The following is an 18,947-nucleotide window of genomic DNA, read 5'->3' as shown; positions in this document are numbered from 1 at the left end:
TCCAGAAAAACATCTACCTCTTTCAGAAAAACATTGACTACACCAAAGCCTTTGACTGTGTGGATCATAATAAACTGTGAAAAGCTCTTAAAGAGACGGGAATACCAGACCATCTTACTTGTCTCCTGAGAAACCTGTATGTGGGTCAAGAAGCAATGGTTAGAACCCTGTATGGAACAACTGATTGGTCAAGATTGAGAAAGGAGTACCACCCAGCTGTCTGCTGTCACCCTGTTAGTTTAACCTATACGCTGAGCACATCATGAGAAATGCCAGGCTGAATGAGTTACACGCTGGAATCAAGACAGGCGGGAGACACATCAACAACCTCATATATGCAGATGATACCACTCTAATGGCAGAAAGCAAAGAGGAACTAAAGAGCCTCTTGATGAGGGTGAATGAGGTGAGTGAAAGAACCGGCTTAAAACTGTTTATTAAAACTAAGGTCATGGCATTTGACCGCATTACTTCATGGCAAATAGAAGGGGGAAAGGTGGAAGTAGTGACAGATTTCCTTTCCTTGGGCTCTAAAATCACTGCGGATGGTGACTGCAGCCATGAAATCAGAAGATGTTTGCTTCTTGGCAGGAAAGCTATGGCAAACCTAGACAGTGTGTTGAAAAGCAGAGACATTACTCTGCTGACAAAGGTCAATATAGTCAAGGCTATAGTCTTCCCAGTGGTCACGTACAGTTGTGACAGCTGGACCATAAAGAAGACAGAGCGCCAAAGAATTGATGTCCTGTGGTGCTGGCAGAGACTCCTGAGAGTCCTTTGGACAGCAGGAAGATCAAACCAGTCAATCTTATGGGAAATCAACCCTGAATACTCATTGGAAGGACTGATGCTGAATTTGAAATTCCAGTATTTTGGTCATCTGATGTGAATAGCTAATTCATTGGAAAAGTCCCTGATGCTAGCCAAGATTCAGGGCAGAAGAAGGCGTCAGAGAATGAGATGGCTGGATGGCATCACTGATAACATTGGACATAAACTTGGGCAAACTTTGGGAGATGGTGAGGGACAGAGAGGCCTGGCGTGCTGCAGTCCATGGGGTCACAAACACAACTGGGCAGCTGAACGACAACAGTGCTTTTCCAGGACAAGGCCTTCTTGACCAGTGGTAGCAGAATACAAGACCAGATTAGTGCTATTGGTGGTGGGTAGGAGAGGCACAACCACAATAGTGTCTCCTTTCTTCCTCCTGTTGACTTTTTCTTTAGCGTCGGAAGCTTTTTATCAGTGTTTCATGATATCAGGCATTTGCAGGAAGTTGTTGATGACTTATGGAGTCCCGATAATTATGAGACCTATATAAAGCCCAAGAGATAGTGGAAAATTGGGAAATCCGCATAGACCAAGGGAACAGCTGCAGTTCTAGCCGCTACACAAGTCGATGTTGCAGAGAAGGAAGGAAAATCAGCAGGGATTGGAGCGTGGGACCACCTTTGGCTTGCTGATCGTTGGAAGCCTATGAAATGGAAACTGAGTGTTCCTGATGACTGATTGAGGACTTCTGACTGTTCAAAAGGAGAGATGGTTTCATCTTTGATTTGGGCGGCTCTGTCAACATATTTGCAGTTGTCTCAAAGGAATTTCCTTCAACTTTTTGGTGGTTTTTTAATAGTTTTTAACCACTTAATTTCACCTTTTTACAGTTAGTATATAAATTGTTATTGCTTAGTCCCTAAGTTGTGTCCAGCTCTTTTTGCAACCCCAGGGACTTGTTGCCTGCCAGGCTCCTCTGTCCATGGGATTTCCCAGGCAAGAATACTGGAGTGGATTGCTATTTCCTTCTTCAGGGGATCTTCCCAACCCAGGGATTGAACCTGTCTCCTGCATTGGCAGGTGGGTTCTTTACCACTGCGTCACCAAGGAGGCCCAGTATATAAAATGACTCAGTTTAGTCGTTTACATGAGTAAAATGGAAGTATTTATAAGTGACTATGATAGTTTCCTGAAAGGATTAGTTAAATGAAGTTTCACATATATGAGGCTTGTGAGCTGCCAAGTAAAGAGATGGGGAACTGTGTGGACTTGAAGCTATGAGACTGTTCAGGTGGAGTACAGCTTACATAGAAAGGTGAAGATGACCCCAGAAAACCTGAAAAAATAAGTTTGGCTAGATAGAGGATGGTCTGAAATAAATGGCATGTGAGAATTGACAGGTAAGGTGGTGATACTGGAAAGTATTGATAGAATTAAATAAAAGTGTTGTATTCCTGATGTGGATATGGCTATAAGTCCAAGTCCCTTTCTAGGGTTTCTGACCATTCTTTGTGCACTGTCTCGTCCACCCCACCTCATCCCTGCCCCCCAGTATACATAAACAGAAATGAGAAGGATAGCATTAAAGGAGCAGAGCGGCACAGAAGAAAGAAAGCCAAACCAAGAGTAAGGACACCTGGTTTCAGCATTAGCCGTCTGCCTTTAACAAGTTGCTCAAAACTCAGCAGATTAAATTTGGATTAACTAGGAATTTAATCAAGTAAAAGACAGCTTTTGTTTTGATTTTTCTGCTGTAAATCTTGTCTGCTTTTTCCAACTGCATATCCCTGATAATTTAGCACAAATGTAGGTAATGTCAAATTAGAGGACTTTTGCACGTTCATATTGTTTTCTTGACTATAGCTCTGCTATAATAAGTAATTGATGAAAGTTTGTTCTGCAAGAACTGGGAATAAAGCAATTAAAACTAGTATATTGATTATTAACTTACTGTGTTGAATATGAGAATGGGCAAGTGAAAAGAAGTAATAAGATCTAGAAAGAAGAGAGAATACAGATTCCTGGTCCTTTTCTTTAGAGCCCTGAATCTAAGTATATTTCTGGCGATGAGGCTCAGAAATGCTTAATTTAAAAAAAAAAAAATGAGTGATTCTGATTAAAACCTAGGATTGGTGTTCACAGACTTCATTCTACTCATGAAAATCTCTGAGTGCTATCATTTGGTTTTAGAGATGTTGGGAAAGCTGAGATAGCCTTTTTAAATTGTGGCATTGGGTTAGTAAAGCTTCTAAATCCTAGAATAGGATTGTAGGATTACGGGGGACATTAGAGATTATCTAATACAAAGACCAATGAACTATGGCCCATGGACCAATATGGCCCTCCACCTATGTAAAATTCTTCGGCACACAGGCACACTCATTTGTTTATGTGTCATCTCTGGCTGTTTTTGTGCTAGCGGAGTTTTGTGTTGTAACAGAGACTTACACGGCTCATAAAGCCGAAAATATTTTCTGTTTGGCCCTGTACCAGAAACGTTCATGGACTTTTGAATAGATCAGACCTATCATTTGTACAGATGTAGAAATAATACTCAAAGATAATGAAATACTCTGAGTACACAGCCAGTTGGTGGTCAGAATGCAAGTACAATTTAGTTCTTGCTTCCATTCCATTATTTTTTGTTGGAGGTACTGATGCCTAGGTGAAATCAGAATATAAGTTTGTGGTACAAATTTTGCTTATAAGTTCATTCCTTTTTACACTACAAGTTCCTAGAAATGGTAGTCTGACAAGTCTTAGATGACACAGCTGTACACAAGTCTTTTTAATTTGGGTTGGGGGAAGAATTTGATCATTGATTCTATTTCCTGAGTATAAATCTTTGGTTTGATCTGCCAGGCAATTTGATAACAGAATCCATTTTTGTTGCTCTGCAGCCAAATGGACGGACCATTGAAGTGGCTGAGGAAGAAGTTGTCCGAACTCCTCGAAGTGTAACAGCAAAGCAGCCAATAGAGACAGACAAGAAAAATGAAAAGGTAAGTTTGGGAGCCTATGAAATTATATGCAAGACTCTTAATAAAGAGAGTGACATACAAAATGTTACATATATACCACCCCCCCATTTAAGGAAAACTAAAAATGTGAGCTTACCATAGTGGATGGATAAATGGTGAAGGTTTAAGTAAGTTGTGTGTTTTTAAGGAAGGATGTATCACTATGTGTTTCTAAACATTGCTGTGCCGTTATTAAGCATTCTGCCAAAGACAACTTATTCACGACTTGAACATCTTTTATATGAATAAGGTTCCAGATATGTTACATATTTCTTACAGGAAAACAAAATTGTGTTACCTTTGCTAATAGTGCACATCTGACCTAAAAAGCTTGACAGATTGTCCTATTGTAGTGTTGAAGTAGATTTCTTTTGTGATAGCAGCATAATCATCTGTTTACTAGATACAATTTGACTTTGTTTAACCAGGAAAATGTTCTATACTCAGGTCATTATTAAAAGATTTGGGTGTGCACTGTTAAATTTTCAAATAAGACGGTGTATACCCCATAATGATACATCCCTGGGATTTTATTCATTTTCTAGTTGCCAGTGTTAGAACTGACCCATTTTTATTTGACTTAATTTAGCTTGTAAGTAGGCAAAATGTATAAGAAACTTAACAGTGGTACCTCCTGCTGTGGGCAAGAGACTTCTTACTTAATTCCTTTTGGTATATTAAAAACTGCATACCAGTTTTGCACAACCAGTGACCCAACAACAAAAGAGATGAACTTGTGTGCCAGCTTTTGCTCATTTCTTATATCAGGGCTCCCATATTAGAAGATGCTGTCTCCTCTAGGCACTCCCTTATTACTACCAAACTTCTTGAAAATTAAAAAAAAAAACTGCACACACATGCACACCCTTTTTTTTTTTTTTTAACCCTGTGCATACATAACTCCTTTTCAGGGGAAAGCAAACAAAAAAGCAGCCACAGGTAGGTAAGTAGTGTCTAGAAACCAAGGTACTGCAGCTCCTGCCCCATAGAATCTTGGTGTGAAATGGTCGATACAGTTTCTTAATGCTTGTAATTTCAAAGTAACACTGAAGAACTGGTGAGATCAGTTCTGCCCCTGTAATCCAGTGAAATTGGTCTAGGGCCAAGATAACTGCAGGTAGGACAGCTTAAAATGAAGGATGGTTGTGGGAAAGAATTAAATATATGCCTGACTTGTCCTTTGGCAGTAAAATAAATAGAAAATTACTTGTATTAACAAATAAGCATACAGTTTAGGAATTGTGAATTTACAGTGTGAATAATCTATATGTTTAATATAGGTTTATACTTCTTGCATCTAATGTTTCCTTATTCCTGGGCTTTCTCTCTACTAGTGAGCATTTTACACTTAACTCCTGCTTCTACTCCCTGAATTATCCTGAAAAATGTGTAGTTGGAATAATTTATCAGCTACCATTTGTCTCTGATTAATCATATATAGATTGTATGTATATGGATGTAAAACCACAGGATGATTAAAATCATTCTGAAATATCTTATGTTAGAAAATAATTGTAATAGTTGACATTTGTTAAGTATCTATAATGTGACAGGCACTGTGCAAGATGAGGTAAATGTATTTACTCATATAGTGGGAACAACTTACTGAGCGCTCGCTGAGTGTACTTTTAAGACTTTCTAGAATATTTATACATGTTACTTTAATTATCCTTATAAGAACACTAAGGAGGTGGTATTATACCTATCTTGAAAATAAGAAACCTGAGGCTTAAGTTACCTAAGCTGTTACAAGTATAGTCACTTCTAACCCAGATCCATCTTGACTCCAAAGTCTGTGCTTTTTACTGCTTTGTATTATTTCTAATCCTTTTCAAAAACTCCTCCAGGCAAATAGTATTAGCCCCATTTACAGATAAGGGCTCTGAAGTATAGAGGGATTTTGTGACTTCTCTTAATTTCATGTATATTAATAGTTTCTGAACTAGGAATTGAACCCAGCTCATTCTGATGCCAAAGCCCATGCACTTTGTGATCACTTGGCAGAATCACCTCCTTTTAGCCACTGTTGCCTTCTCAGTGCAAGGCTTCTGCCTTCGGTTAGTTGCCTGTTTGATTTGACTTTTTGCTTAATAATAAATGTTACAACCCATGGCTGGTATTTCTTTTTTCCATCTTGCATCTTAAATTTATCCTTTTTAACTTGGTTCAGTCCAGCTCTCTTTTCAGTTAATTTTTTGTGCTGCGTGCTTTTATGTGTTTTAAATATGTGGGTTTTTTTCAGGTTTCTTATTGTCTGTTTTTATAAATAAACATTTTAGATCTATTATGTACCTTAATATATATTATTATATATTTGTTTTTGTCTCAGACTGACACCTTAGTCAATTTGAGAAACACAATTTGCCCATAAAGCAGTTGGACTCTGTGCAGTGATACTGAATACCTTGTCTTGTCACTTGTTTGTTGTTGTTACTTAGTCACTGAGTCACGTCGTGAACCCATGGACTGCAGCCTGCTAGGCTCTCTGTCCATGGCACTTCCCAGCCAAGAATGCTGGAGTGGGTTGACGTTTTCTTCTTCGGGGGATCTTCCTGACCCAGGGTTCAAACCTGCATCTCCTGCATTGGCAGGTGTATTCTTTACCACTGAGCCACCAGGGAAGTCCATCAATTGAGTAAGCCTTATAGATAAAACTTTGTCTAAAAAGCAGGTAAGACGAGCTATAGATCTTGAGTATATAAAGCAAGTTAAGCCACCAGGTTTTCATTTGGGTCCGTGCTTGACCCAAAAGTGCTTAAAGGTCAGTGTTTCATTGATGCTGGTCTCTAATAGAATATACATTGGTCCGTTAGCCGGGCTGAATGTATTGTGCTACTAGATGCTGAAAGGGAGTAAAGAAAAATAGAAGATGTACTTACCCTCAGAGAGATTACAGCCTTGTTAAGGAAAGGCAAACGGAAGAGAAGCTATCAGTTGTAAGGCCTTGAGTGCCAGGTATTCAGAGAAGAAGGATTATCCTATTTGGGTAGCCAGAAAAGATTGACTTAATTGCGGGTGGGGATGGTATTTCAGTAAGTAGAAGTGGGGGCCAGTTTTGGCAGAGGAGAGAAACAAGTGAACACAGTCATTGTTCATTTGAAATGAAAGAATATATTTAGACATACTCAAGGGAAAGGCCAGTCAAGTTTGACAGGTCAGGGTGGGGTGGGGTGTTATAAAAACTTAGATATGTTCAGCAATATTTATAATGAACAAATCAGCATTGCATCCATGATTGTAAAGGTCTGAATTAAGATAGAAATATAAAGGTGGTTAGTGAGAAAAACAACAAACGCAAAAATGTATATAACATTTAGTCACCATCAGGTTGTTGAGGACGAAGTCAGTGATTGTCCTACTGAAATATTCATTATAAGTATTAACAGCTTCTTACATTTTGTGATGTACACAATGTACAAAGTATTTCCACATCTCTTAATCCTAACGTACAACTCTGGGGAGGAGGGTATTATCTTTTTTTTTTAATACAGCTAATTGAAAAGAGTTTAATAAATTTCCCAGGATCACAAGGAATGGTCTCAATTTCTCTAAAATAGCAGTTCTCAAAGTGTGGTCCATGGACCCCTGGGCAGAGGTTCCAAGGACCTTTTTTGGGTCCCAGAAGACAAAACTGTTTTCCTAATAATGGAGACATTGTCTTTTTTACTCTAATTCTTGCATTAATGGTCCAAAAGCAACAGTGAGCAAAACTGTTGACTCTGTAGTACAAATAAAGTCAGTGACACCAAACTAATAGTGGTTGAATTCTTTACAGTAGTCTACTTACAGTGTGAAAAAAACGCTTGTTCCACTTTAAAAGTATCCTTGATGAATCTATAAAAATGATAATTTTATTAAATCTTGACCTCTGAATACATGCCTTTTCATTATTCTGTATAATGAAATGGAAAGTATGCATAAAGTATGCTGTGTGCTGAAAAACAGTGGTTGTCCTTGGTACTCCATTTTTACCTGAGAGAACAAGAAGTAAACAGGCCATGGTTGTTTAGACTTCGGTATTTGTAGAATTTTCTCAAAAATGGTCAGGACACTTCAAGGAAAACAACTGATAGTATTGTTGAAAAGTGCTTTGTTTCCAAGTAAAAATTAGAAATTTGGAAAATGTCTACTGCCATGAGCTTGACAACATCCCAGTACTTAATGAATTTATGATGAGGTCAGTGGTGATGTTAACATTTTTTTTTAAGATATTGTGTATAATGGAATGCTTTTTAACCTTTTGAGAGATGTATATGCTCTGCTTAGTATAACTCAGCAAATCAGTATTTTCCAAATGCTCAATGACTGCATGTTCTAAAATTAGACAAGTATAAAAGATTCATTTAAGGTACAAGATCAGTGGGTTTTAATGTAGTATAGAAAGCTCATTGACGAAGTTTCAACTTCAACATTGCAACAGTTTTTAAGAAACTACATTTGACAAGTTTTGGTGTAATATTTTTTCCTTCTTCTATCTAAACTCCTTCGTGACTTCTCATTGTTCTTGTTGTACAATCTTGAACATAATCAAAGGCACTGTAGCTCAAGTCTTTTCCTACTTATCTTCTCTAAGCTCCAGACACATTGGTTTTCATTCTTTTTTGTTAAACAGCTTTATTCTGTGATATAACTTAGCTCTTTCATGTGTACAGTTTTAGTGTATTTACATAGTTGTACAGCTGTGACCACAATCTAATCTTTAAACATTTTCCTCTTCCCAAGAAGAAAACGTGTGCCTGTTCAGCAGTTGCTCCCTGTTTTCCCTGTCCTCCCCTTGCAACTACTAATCTTCAATGTACTATCAAGAATATCACAATTACACAACATTGTAAAGCAGTTACACTTCATTTAACCAGTACTTTGCTATTTAACCAGGCTTTACAAATTGCTTTACAAATATATTTTTTTAATGCAAAAAAAAAGTAACACTATTATCTGGAAAACTACTAAAAAACTACTTCCAGTTAACATATCTGCATGTACGTAGCTATATTTTTATATGCTTCAATCAAACAACGTATGAAAGTAAATTAACGCCAAAACATAATATGCAAATCCAGGTGTTTTTTTTTAAATGGAGCCAGATGCAAAAGATATTTGCACAATGTAAAACATGACAGTCTTCTCACTAAAATGTTTGTTTTGGAAAATAATTTGTTTATATAGGTACATTTATACAATATATAGTTTATTATACTTTGAAATAAGTTAATTCATATCTAAACTAATTCTTAACTTTATAATGGTAGATATCAATGGATACAACCCACACAAACAAAGGCTCTTCAATATTCTCAACACATTTTAAGAGTATAAAAGATTATCCTATGACCAAGACGTGTGAAGAGTAGTGTTTAGAAGACCAAAGACAAAATTATTCTGAGGCAGCATAGATTTTATACAAGCATAAACTGTAACAGCTCTTAGCAAAATAGAGAAAAACCTGCATGCCCAGGGAACTTACATATATTTGTTTTATCTTCCATAATGCATCTTAGAAACTGTAGTTTCAAACCAGGGATTGTCAAACCAAGACCAACTGGTTATATCAGGTTCTCTGTCTATTGTTGAAAGTTTTATGGGAACACAGACAGACAGACTTACTTATATATTGTCTGTTGCTGCTTTTGCAAAGTTGAGTGAGTGCAAAAGAGGTCTTATAGTTTACAAAGCCTGTCTGATCTCTTTTTTTTTTTCCCCTGAACCCCTGTTTTAAACTCTTAATATAGTCTTTTGGGTTCATTAAAATGTCTCGTTATCTGGAGTGCTTTAATATCATCTGATTCTCTAGGTCTTGGACTGTTTGACCTTCCAGGCTCCCTTGTACCACAGTCTATAGCTTTGTGATTTGGGTTCCACCCAAGGAATTAATTTTCAAGGCCTTTTTTAAGGTTAACCAAAAGAACCCTCATTTCTGTCTTTACACTTTTCAGTCTGAATGCCTAACAAATAGTGGAACTGAGACTAGAACCAGGAGTACTGCCTTAGCACATTGTTTTTCCATGATGCTGTAGTGCTATCTGGCAGGAAGTGGTAGGTGGTTCAAAGGTGAAACAGTGAACTTATTTTTTAAAGTGCTTAGATTGAAGCAAGAATGGATCACCCAAGTGGAATTAGTTTAGGCTATTGTGCAGGATGAATCACAAGCTGGAATCAAGATTGCCAGGAGAAATAGCAGTAACGTCAGATATGCAGATGACACCACCCTAAAGAGCCTCTTAATAAAGGTGAAACCGGAGAGTGAAAAAGCTGGCTTAAAACTCAACATTCAGAAAACTAAGATGGCATCTGGTCCCATCACTTCATGGCAAATAGATGGGGAAACAATGGAAACTGACAGATTTTATTTTCTTGGGCTCCAAGATCACTGCAGACAGTTACTGCAGCCATGAAATTAAAAGCCGCTTGCTCCTTCGAAGAAAAGCAACAACAAACCAAGACAACATATTAAAAAACAGAAACATTACTTTGCCAACAAAGGTCTGTATAATCAAAGCTGTGGTTTTTCCAGTAGTCATGTACGGATGTGAGAGCTGCACAATAAAAAGGCTGGTTGCTGAAGAATTGATGCTTTCAGACTGTGGTGCTGGAGAACACTCCTGAGAGTCTCTTGGACTGCAGGAAGATCAAACCAGTCAATCCTAAAGGAAATCAGTCCTGAATATTCACTGGAAGGACTGATGCTGAAGCTCCAAAACTTTGGCCACCTGATGCAAAGAGTCAAGTCATTGGAAAAGATTCTGATGCTGGGGAAGATGGAAGTGTCAGGAGGAGAAAGGGGCGACAGAGGACTAGATGGGTGGATAGCATCACTTATTCAATGGACATGAGTTTAAGCAAACTCCAGGATATAGTGAAGGACAGGGAAGTCTGGTGTGCTGCAGTCCATGGCTTTACAAAGAGTTGGACAACTGAAAGATTGAACAACAAGAAAGAATTGGAAATGTGAGAACCATATTTGGGAAAGAGCTAAGGGCTCCATAAAAGAAGCTCTTAAGAAAGGTTTCTTATAAATTTTTAAGATTATAAGTTGATAACCATGCGGCTCATGCAATGTACCATAACTTATGAGCTAACACCAAATATATTTAAATAATTTAATGGCTTGGTTGGTGAATCAAGTATACAAATAGCTCAGATTTTATTTGAGGGGGCAGTGAAAGTTGGGTAAATAGGGCTATATGTAATTCAGTCTAGTTTTAGGCCCTTTCATTAATAAACCGAACATAAATGGAACACTTCTGTGTACAAAATACAGCATTGTAGGCTCTAGCAATATAATGGTTGGTAAAACAGGATGAAAGTGTTGATAAAAGAGTCACTGTTCTCATGAAGTTTAGTGGGGAAAACAACTAGAAACGAGCAGATATAAATGCTGTGGAAGAAAATAACCAGGATGAGAAGAGTTAAAGTACACGTTGTGTGCAATTCCCAACACCTGCAACTCTACTCTTCCATTCAAAAAAATGTATCAGGATAGTAGTGAGTAGGGTGATCCTGAGTCTAGTTTAAATCACACCCACTCCCCAAAATGGGGGAAGTCAGTTGCAAGCCTCTACTTTTAAAAAGATTTGTGACATTTTTCATAATCTCATCTTGATTTTGTGTCATCAAGTTGCTAAGTTAAATTAAGAACTGCTAGTTTAGATAGAGTAGAGGAATGGAATTCATATGCCTTTTGGGCCTTTCATTTCATCTTTTGCTGTTTAACCAGGCGCAGCTCGCCTGTATGTTTGAGACAAGTGAGGAAAATAGTGCCAAAATGTTGAGCAATATAAAATTAGGGACTTGCCATATTTGTTTAGGTAGAAAGTAGATGAAATTGATCCTGAAGCAGTCGTTTTCATACTTTTCAAGTGGCATTTGCTAAAACTTTCAAAATAAATTTCACTAACAACTTTTAATTTTGTCAAGTACATTTCTTTTTTTTTTTTTTTTTTTAACTTTATTTTTGGCTTCACCTCGTGGCGTGCAGGATCTTAGTTCCCTGACCAAGGATTAAATGTGCACCCCCTGCAGTGGAAGCACGGAGTCTTAACCTTAACCACTGGACCACCAGGGAAATCCCATCAAGTACTTTTTTCTTCCTGATTTTTTAAAATTAATTTTTATTGAAGTATAGTTGCTTTACAATGTTGTGTTAGTTTCTGCTGTATAGCAGAGTGAATCAGTTATATGTATACATGCATCCACTCTTAATTTCCTTCCCCTTAGGTCACCACGAATAGTGGAGTAGGGTTCTCTGCACTGCACAGCAGGTTCTCATTGGTTGATAGTAGTGCATGTATGTCAGTCCCACTCCCCCACCTTGGTAACCATGTTTCTTCCCTACGTCTGTGACTGTTTCTGTTCTGCCAATAAGTTCATCTCTGCCATCTTTCTAGATTCCACCTGTAAATGGTATTGTACCAAGTACAGTTTTAAAACCACTGTCACCATTGCAAAAAAGAAATTTTGATACAATGGAAGCAGAACAAAAATCTCAGAAAAAAGTTATTGCCATGAGTTAATGAAAAACCTCATGTACCAGCCATTAGTCAGCAGACGAAAACACTCTAGTATCCATTTCTAGCCTTTAGAAAATACTCAGAGTTCCTTTTTTGTGTGTGCTGTATTTACTTTATCACTCCTAACGTTGCCAGCAGAGACTTTAGATAATTATAGAGTTGTAAATATTAAGTCAGTTTCCCCAAATGTTAAGAACCAGTTTCCAAGTTAGAGAATAAACTGAATTAAGGGTTACATTCAGAACCTGGCTACTTAACCTTGTGTGTTAATAGCTAATTGCAAAATAAAATATCATTTCACTTAAAATTTGTTCAGTATTCTTATGATAGTTTTGATGCAATACAAATATTAGATTATACTCCCTAAGTTAATCTTTTTAGCATTAACTGGGCACTGTTCTGCCTTTGTTTATACTTTTCAGTTCTTTAAAATAGCAATATCTGTTAAGAGAGCAGTTAGCCATTTAAGTAGATTTGCTTTTACTGTCAGGGTGTACCTTTTGCCCCTCTGATAAACAGTAGCATTTATTTGGGTATTGTCTAATATTAGGAATGTCTATGTTAAGATTGAAAGATGAGCTTAGTAATGGAAGTATGTCTGTGTGTTTTATTTGATTCCCAGCTCATATTTAAGTTCTGTGAATTTGAGAGCAGATTATGCGTCGTCTAAGAACTGCTTTAGCATGTGCTTTTAAAGACTGTGCTCTCCAAAAGTATCCACTGGGATGAAGGAAGAAAATATTAGGCTTTCTATTTAGACTGCTTTTTTTTTTTTTTAATTAAGCTTTACTACATCTTTTATATATGGCTAGTCATTCGCACCTTTATTCGGGATGTTAAAAGTTACTAATTAATTAGGGGACAGGAAAGTGTCAGGGATAAAGCAGATGAGGTGGAACTTGAGCCGAGTTAAGAAAAAATAGTGAACATCATTTTAGGATTTGGCCATCAGTGGGGGAGGATACATGGTAAAGGGTACAAAGAAAGTCATCCTAAAGCACCCAGGCTACTATACTTTATTTTGAGAGAAAATTCATGGTCAGTAGAGTTTGGGCAAAGAGAGGAGTATTAGAGATGACAGTCCTGTTGGAACCAAATCATTACATGTATGTGAATAAAAGAGTATAAAGTAGAGATTAATTTGTGGAAGGCCTTATATGTCATATAAGGAAGGTAGACTTTATAGATGGTAGAAAACAGTATGAATTTTGTAATGGGAATATAAATTAATTGGACTGGTATAAATAATGTTGGGAAGTAAGCAATGGCAGGGAAGCCCTTGAAGAATTTCTCCTAATGTCTCATTTACATGTCTGTTTTTCATATTAGTTTATTATAGTACAGTTTCCACTAGTAGAAAGTTTTATTTAGCTATATATATTGAGCTCCTGAAACAATGTCTGACACATGGTAGGTATTTAATAAATCTTGATTTGCGTGAATACCATTCAAGAGAAGCTACTTTAATAATTCACCCAGCTTGATGGTGAAGCTTACAACAGTGTTGGGGGAGGGGGAACTATGGGTAACAGGCAGAACTTAAGTTCTCAGTTTTCCTTCAACTGTTAGCTGTAGTGGAGCTGATCAGAAGTAAAAGATTCACCTCACTAGGATGGCTGAGTCAATTAGTGTGTGAACCTGTGACTCTAAAGCATTTTATATGTTACTAAGTGCTAACAAAGGTCCATCTAGTCAAGGCTGTGTTTTTCCAGTGGTCGTGTATGGATGTGAGAGTTGGACTGTGAAGAAAGCTGAGCGCCGAAGAATTGGTGCTTTTGAACTGTGGTGTTGGAGAAGACTCTTGAGAGTCCCTTGGTCTGCAAGGAGGTCCAACCAGTCCATTCTAAAGATCAGTCCTGGGTGTTCTTTGGAAGGACTGATGCTAAAGCTGAAACTCCAGTACTTTGGCCACCTCATGCAAAGAGTTGACTCATCGGGAAAAGACTCTGATGCTGTGACTCATTGGAAAAGACTCTGATGCTGGGAGGAATTGGGGGGAGGAGGAGAAGGGGACGACAGAGGATGAGATGGCTGGATGGCATCACCAACTCGATGGACATGGGTTTGGGTGAACTCCGGGAGTTGGTGATGGACAGGGAGGCCTGGCGTACTGCAGTTCATGGGGTCGCAAAGAGTCGGACACAACTGAGCGGCTGAACTGAATTGAACTGAAGTCTCATCTGAGTGAGAGGTTACTTTTAAAATGAGGTTAGTTTTAAAGGTAATAGTGAAGTCGAACAAGATGAAAGCCTAAGTCAAGATAATTTTCCTTGCTTTTCTGCAGACCTTGTTTTAATAACAAATCATAATATATTTCAATGTGAATACAATTTCTTTTCTTTTTGTATAACTTCCCTCTGTTAGGGCTTCCCTCGTGGCTCAGCTGGTAAAGAACACCTACAGTGCGGGAGACCTGGGTTCGACCCCTGGGTTGGGAAGATCAAAGTTTATGTATAGTGCTTTGTAGTTAACAGTCTGCTTTCACATCCTATTTAATCCTTAAAAGAACCTTACGTGAAGTTAGTAGATTTTGTCCCATATGACCATTGAGGAAAGGGGTTTAGAGTGATTCAGCCTCAAATCACATAACTAATACTTGATTGAATTTATATTTGGCATTAAATGTAGAGAGGCAGAAAGGAAAGATTTGTGAGGGCAGACTCTGGAGTCAGAACTGGATTTTAGTCTCAAAACTTAATAACCCTATATCTTAGGCAATTTATGTAATCTCTTTATGGCCTCAGTTTCTTTATCCATAGGTTGGGGTACTTACCCTAGTTTTTGTAGATATACACTGTCCAATATGGTAGTCATTTGCCACATATGGCTATTCAACATTCTTTATTTTCATACTATCTTACTAATTTTGTTGTCAGTTGCTAAGTCATGTCTGACTCTCTTGTAATCCCATGGTGAGATTCCCCAGGCAAGAATGGGTTGCCATTCCTTCTCCAGGGGATCTTCCCAACCCGGGGATCTAACCTGTATCTGTTACATTGGCAGGTGGATTCTATTCTGCTAAACCACCAGGGAAGCCCATCTTAATAGTTTTTAATATTGATTACATTTTGAAATGATAGTGTTTTGGATAGTGTGTTGGGTGAAATACAAAAATTAATGTTATATATTTTTTTAATATATGCTGAAATTTTTAAATCATGTTTGTGGTTTGTATTATACTTCTGTTGGACAGTATTCTGCTAGACCAAGAGGTAGCAAACTCTGGACCACACACCCCACCCCCACCCCCCAACCCCCCTGCCAACAAATTCAGCCAGATATGCCTAATTTTTATAAATAGAACTTACTAGAACATGGCCACACCCATTTCATTCTGTGTGGTATGTGACTGCTTTTCATGCTACAGCAGCAGGATTATTTCGTTGCTACATACATATCTATTCGGGCTGCAAGGCCTGAAATATTTAGGGTGTGATCCTTTATAGAAAATGTTTGCTGGAAATTCCCTGTCAGTCCAGTGATTAAGACTCTGCACTTTTACTGCTGAGGGCACAGGTTCAGTTCCTGGCTGGAGAACTAAGATCCCACAGGCCACGCAGCCAGAGCAAAAAGAAAACTGTTGCTGACCTTTGCTCTAGATTGTAATTGATAGATGCTTCATGTGCTTAATCGTTGCTTAAGAGTGAATGTGAGAGACAGAAAGTACATCAGTGGTGGGTCAGTGGACCAGAGGGGGAAAGATAGTGGGGAGTGAGTGTTAATGGATGCCAGGTTTCTTTTGGGGGACAGTGAAAAGGTTCTGGAGTTAGATAGCAGTGATAGTTGTGCAACTTCGAAGATACCAGAAACCACTGAGTTGTGCACTTGAAAAGATGGTGTCTCAAATTTTTTTCTTTTAAGTGGATATGAGCCTGGTTTGATAGATGTAATAAAGCAGTACATTAAAACATGTTCATGATAATGGGAACATGTAAAGAAACATGCACATCAACTGTGGAGAATATAAGAAAAAATTGTAATCGTTTTTTATATATTCTGATGTCACTTGAAATTATTTGTCAGTAGTTTCTTAATAAGAAAAGCGATTAGCTGTCATTTATTGCTTACTCAAACTGTCATTTACTCCTTACCCTGTTCTTTTTCATTGTAAACTTGATAGTGTACAATAGCACATACATAGCCAATCTCAGTAAATAAACAAGTATAAATTAACAACTATAAATAAAATCTGTGTTTTATGAATAGTAGTTCTCTTCTGAAAACACTTATCATGACTTTGTGAAATTTTTAGCAAGCTTTTGAAAGGAGAAAATATTAGCAGAAGGGAATTGGAAGGCCATTCTAAAAATGTCCGTATCTTGCATGCGTGTAGGTGTTTTTTCTTGAATGAATTACTGTACATGTACCATATTCAAATCTTAGATATTTTAACACTGCTTTGGAACTGACAAAATATTAGCTGCTTTGTGCAATTGACTCATTAATTTGTTATACATAGAATATGCCAGTAATCTGTTTTTCGAAATCAAAAAACCAATAATCAGGACATCATTTTCTTTCTGACCACTCGCAGTAGCCTTTTGTTTTATTGTGCTGAGAACACCATGGCATAGTGCCTTATTTATGATTTAGGGTAGGATAACATGATGTCTAAGACCACAGACTTTGGAGCCGGATAGACCTATTTCCTAATCCGTTAACTTCATGTGACCCAGAGCAGCCTATTTAATATTGAACATCTCTAAATCTTTGTTTTCTCATCTCTAAAATGGGAATAATACTGTCTTCAGTGATTTTTTTTTTTTAAGGAATAAAGAATTAAGTGTAAAGTACTTAGCATATAGTAACGACTAAATAAATGATAACCTCATACTATTATTGCCATGTAATATGTTAAGTTTTTTAATCAAACATTAAGTTTTTTTAGTTGTCAGCATCATACATTTCATTATGTATTTTACTGACTTCTACCTTTTCGAAAACATAATGAAATATTAAGTAACATTCTATTTTATTTTCAGTCAAAGAAAAATAAGAAGAAATCAAAGTCAGATGCTAAAGCAGTGCAAAACAGTTCACGCCATGATGGAAAGGAAGTTGATGAAGGTACTTGAGCAAGTGAAAGGACTGTAGAAAAAAAAAGTTTTATTTTTTAACCAAGGTGCATTATATAAAAGCCGCATTTGTTTTGCTTAATCTAGTATTTAGCTCTTCTGTTTAATAACTTGAGATTTTAATGTACACATCAGTGACATTATTAGGAGACACTTTTTCCCCTAAATTATATAAGGATCTAATAGTTCTATCCTTAAAGGGAACTGCCTTGAAATTTAAGGTCTAGCTCAATATCTTGAGCAATTTAAAAACCATTCATTTTGTCTTTGTTTCCTAGAAGTGTGGCTTGGTTTTTTCCCATTGTTCTTAAATATACCATCCCTAGAAGACTCTGTACAAAATTTTTAAGTAAGCCATTTATTGTCCTCACCTAATAAACCCATAGTATATATAACACTCCCCTACTAGTTCTACCCAGCAAGCTAAAAAAAGATACAAGATAACTTACATCAATTTTTTTCTAAACCATAGATGACAGATCAAAATTACCAGAATAAATAATGGCAATTAGCTGCCTGAAACAGCACAATTAGAATAAATTCATAGGATAAATGAATATAATCAGCACTCTTGGTTTTTAGTTTAATATCTAAATTTATCATATTTCAGGTGCCCCACCCTATTTCCCCCCCCAAATCGCAACCTTTTTGTCTTCCCCCTACTGAATAACACTTTTTTTTCTGGGGCTATGTCAGGAGCCTGGGAAACTAAAATTAGTCACAGAGAGAAACGACAGCAGCGTAAACGTGATAAGGTGCAGTCTGATTCTGGTTCATTGGATTCAACTATCCCTGGGATAGAAAATACCATCACAGTTACCACCGAGCAAGTTACAACTGCATCATTTCCTGTTGGTTCCAAGAAGAATAAAGGTATATTAGTGGAACATAAGAGTGATACATCAAATCCAATTTCTTTTAATCAGATGTACAAAATATCATTATATCGAAATCTGGCTATTTTGAACCGCTTACCTCATTGTGCTGATATACCCTTCTTCGTGAGAGCATTGTGGACCACATATTGGTTTACCTGGTACCAGCAGTGTCACTTGTTACATACTGCCTAATGAATGACCTATTAAATTAAAGTTGCCTTTCTGCCTTGAGTCACATGAGAAAATGATTGCTGCTTTTTTCTCAAGGTAATTGCCTTGACCTAGCTCTCTTAACATCTCCATTTTTTATAGTGGACATTCATTTAATGAAATGACTTGTCACCATTCTGCATGTTGGGTGCTTCCATTCCAAGATGAAACAAGCATGTTCTGGATAGTGTGGGTTCTATCTGAACTTCTTATCACTCCGACTCTTTGAGAATGCTGTAGATGTTTGATAAAGCTAGACTGGAACTGCAAACATTTTTGAGCTAATGCTTTTCCCAAGTTTTCAAATGTTCAAACTATCCGATACTGATGGCCTCTTGGTAATTCTTCCATTGCTGTCATTTTTACCCTGGGGACATCAGTCTGCAGTGATGCTGTTCATCTTGCTTCAAAGCAGTGGCTTTCCTGCCTTTACCTTTTCATTAATCGCCAGCACTTCCCCCTTGTCTTCAGACCTGTGTCTTGGCC

The 18,947-nt window shown here is 37.4% G+C and overlaps 1 protein-coding gene across 3 annotated transcripts in view; it reads left to right on the top strand.

Annotated features, from left to right (window-relative positions):
- The window catches only part of MTDH (metadherin), a 54,487-nt gene that overhangs the window by 12,242 nt on the left and 23,298 nt on the right, over positions 1-18,947 (top strand). For all 3 annotated transcript variants that reach the window (XM_005215619.5, XM_059893166.1, NM_001046038.1), the window contains exons 2-4: positions 3,672-3,773; positions 17,281-17,365; positions 18,070-18,246. In XM_005215619.5, the coding sequence (XP_005215676.1) occupies positions 3,672-3,773; positions 17,281-17,365; positions 18,070-18,246 (364 nt within the window). The remainder of the gene's footprint in view (positions 1-3,671; positions 3,774-17,280; positions 17,366-18,069; positions 18,247-18,947) is intronic.

Source organism: Bos taurus, chromosome 14 (genome assembly GCF_002263795.3).
Source record: "Bos taurus isolate L1 Dominette 01449 registration number 42190680 breed Hereford chromosome 14, ARS-UCD2.0, whole genome shotgun sequence".
NCBI classification, from domain to species: Eukaryota; Metazoa; Chordata; class Mammalia; order Artiodactyla; family Bovidae; genus Bos; species Bos taurus.
The sequence above is the reverse complement of the archived record's forward strand: the minus strand, read 5'-3'. Positions and strand labels throughout refer to the sequence as shown.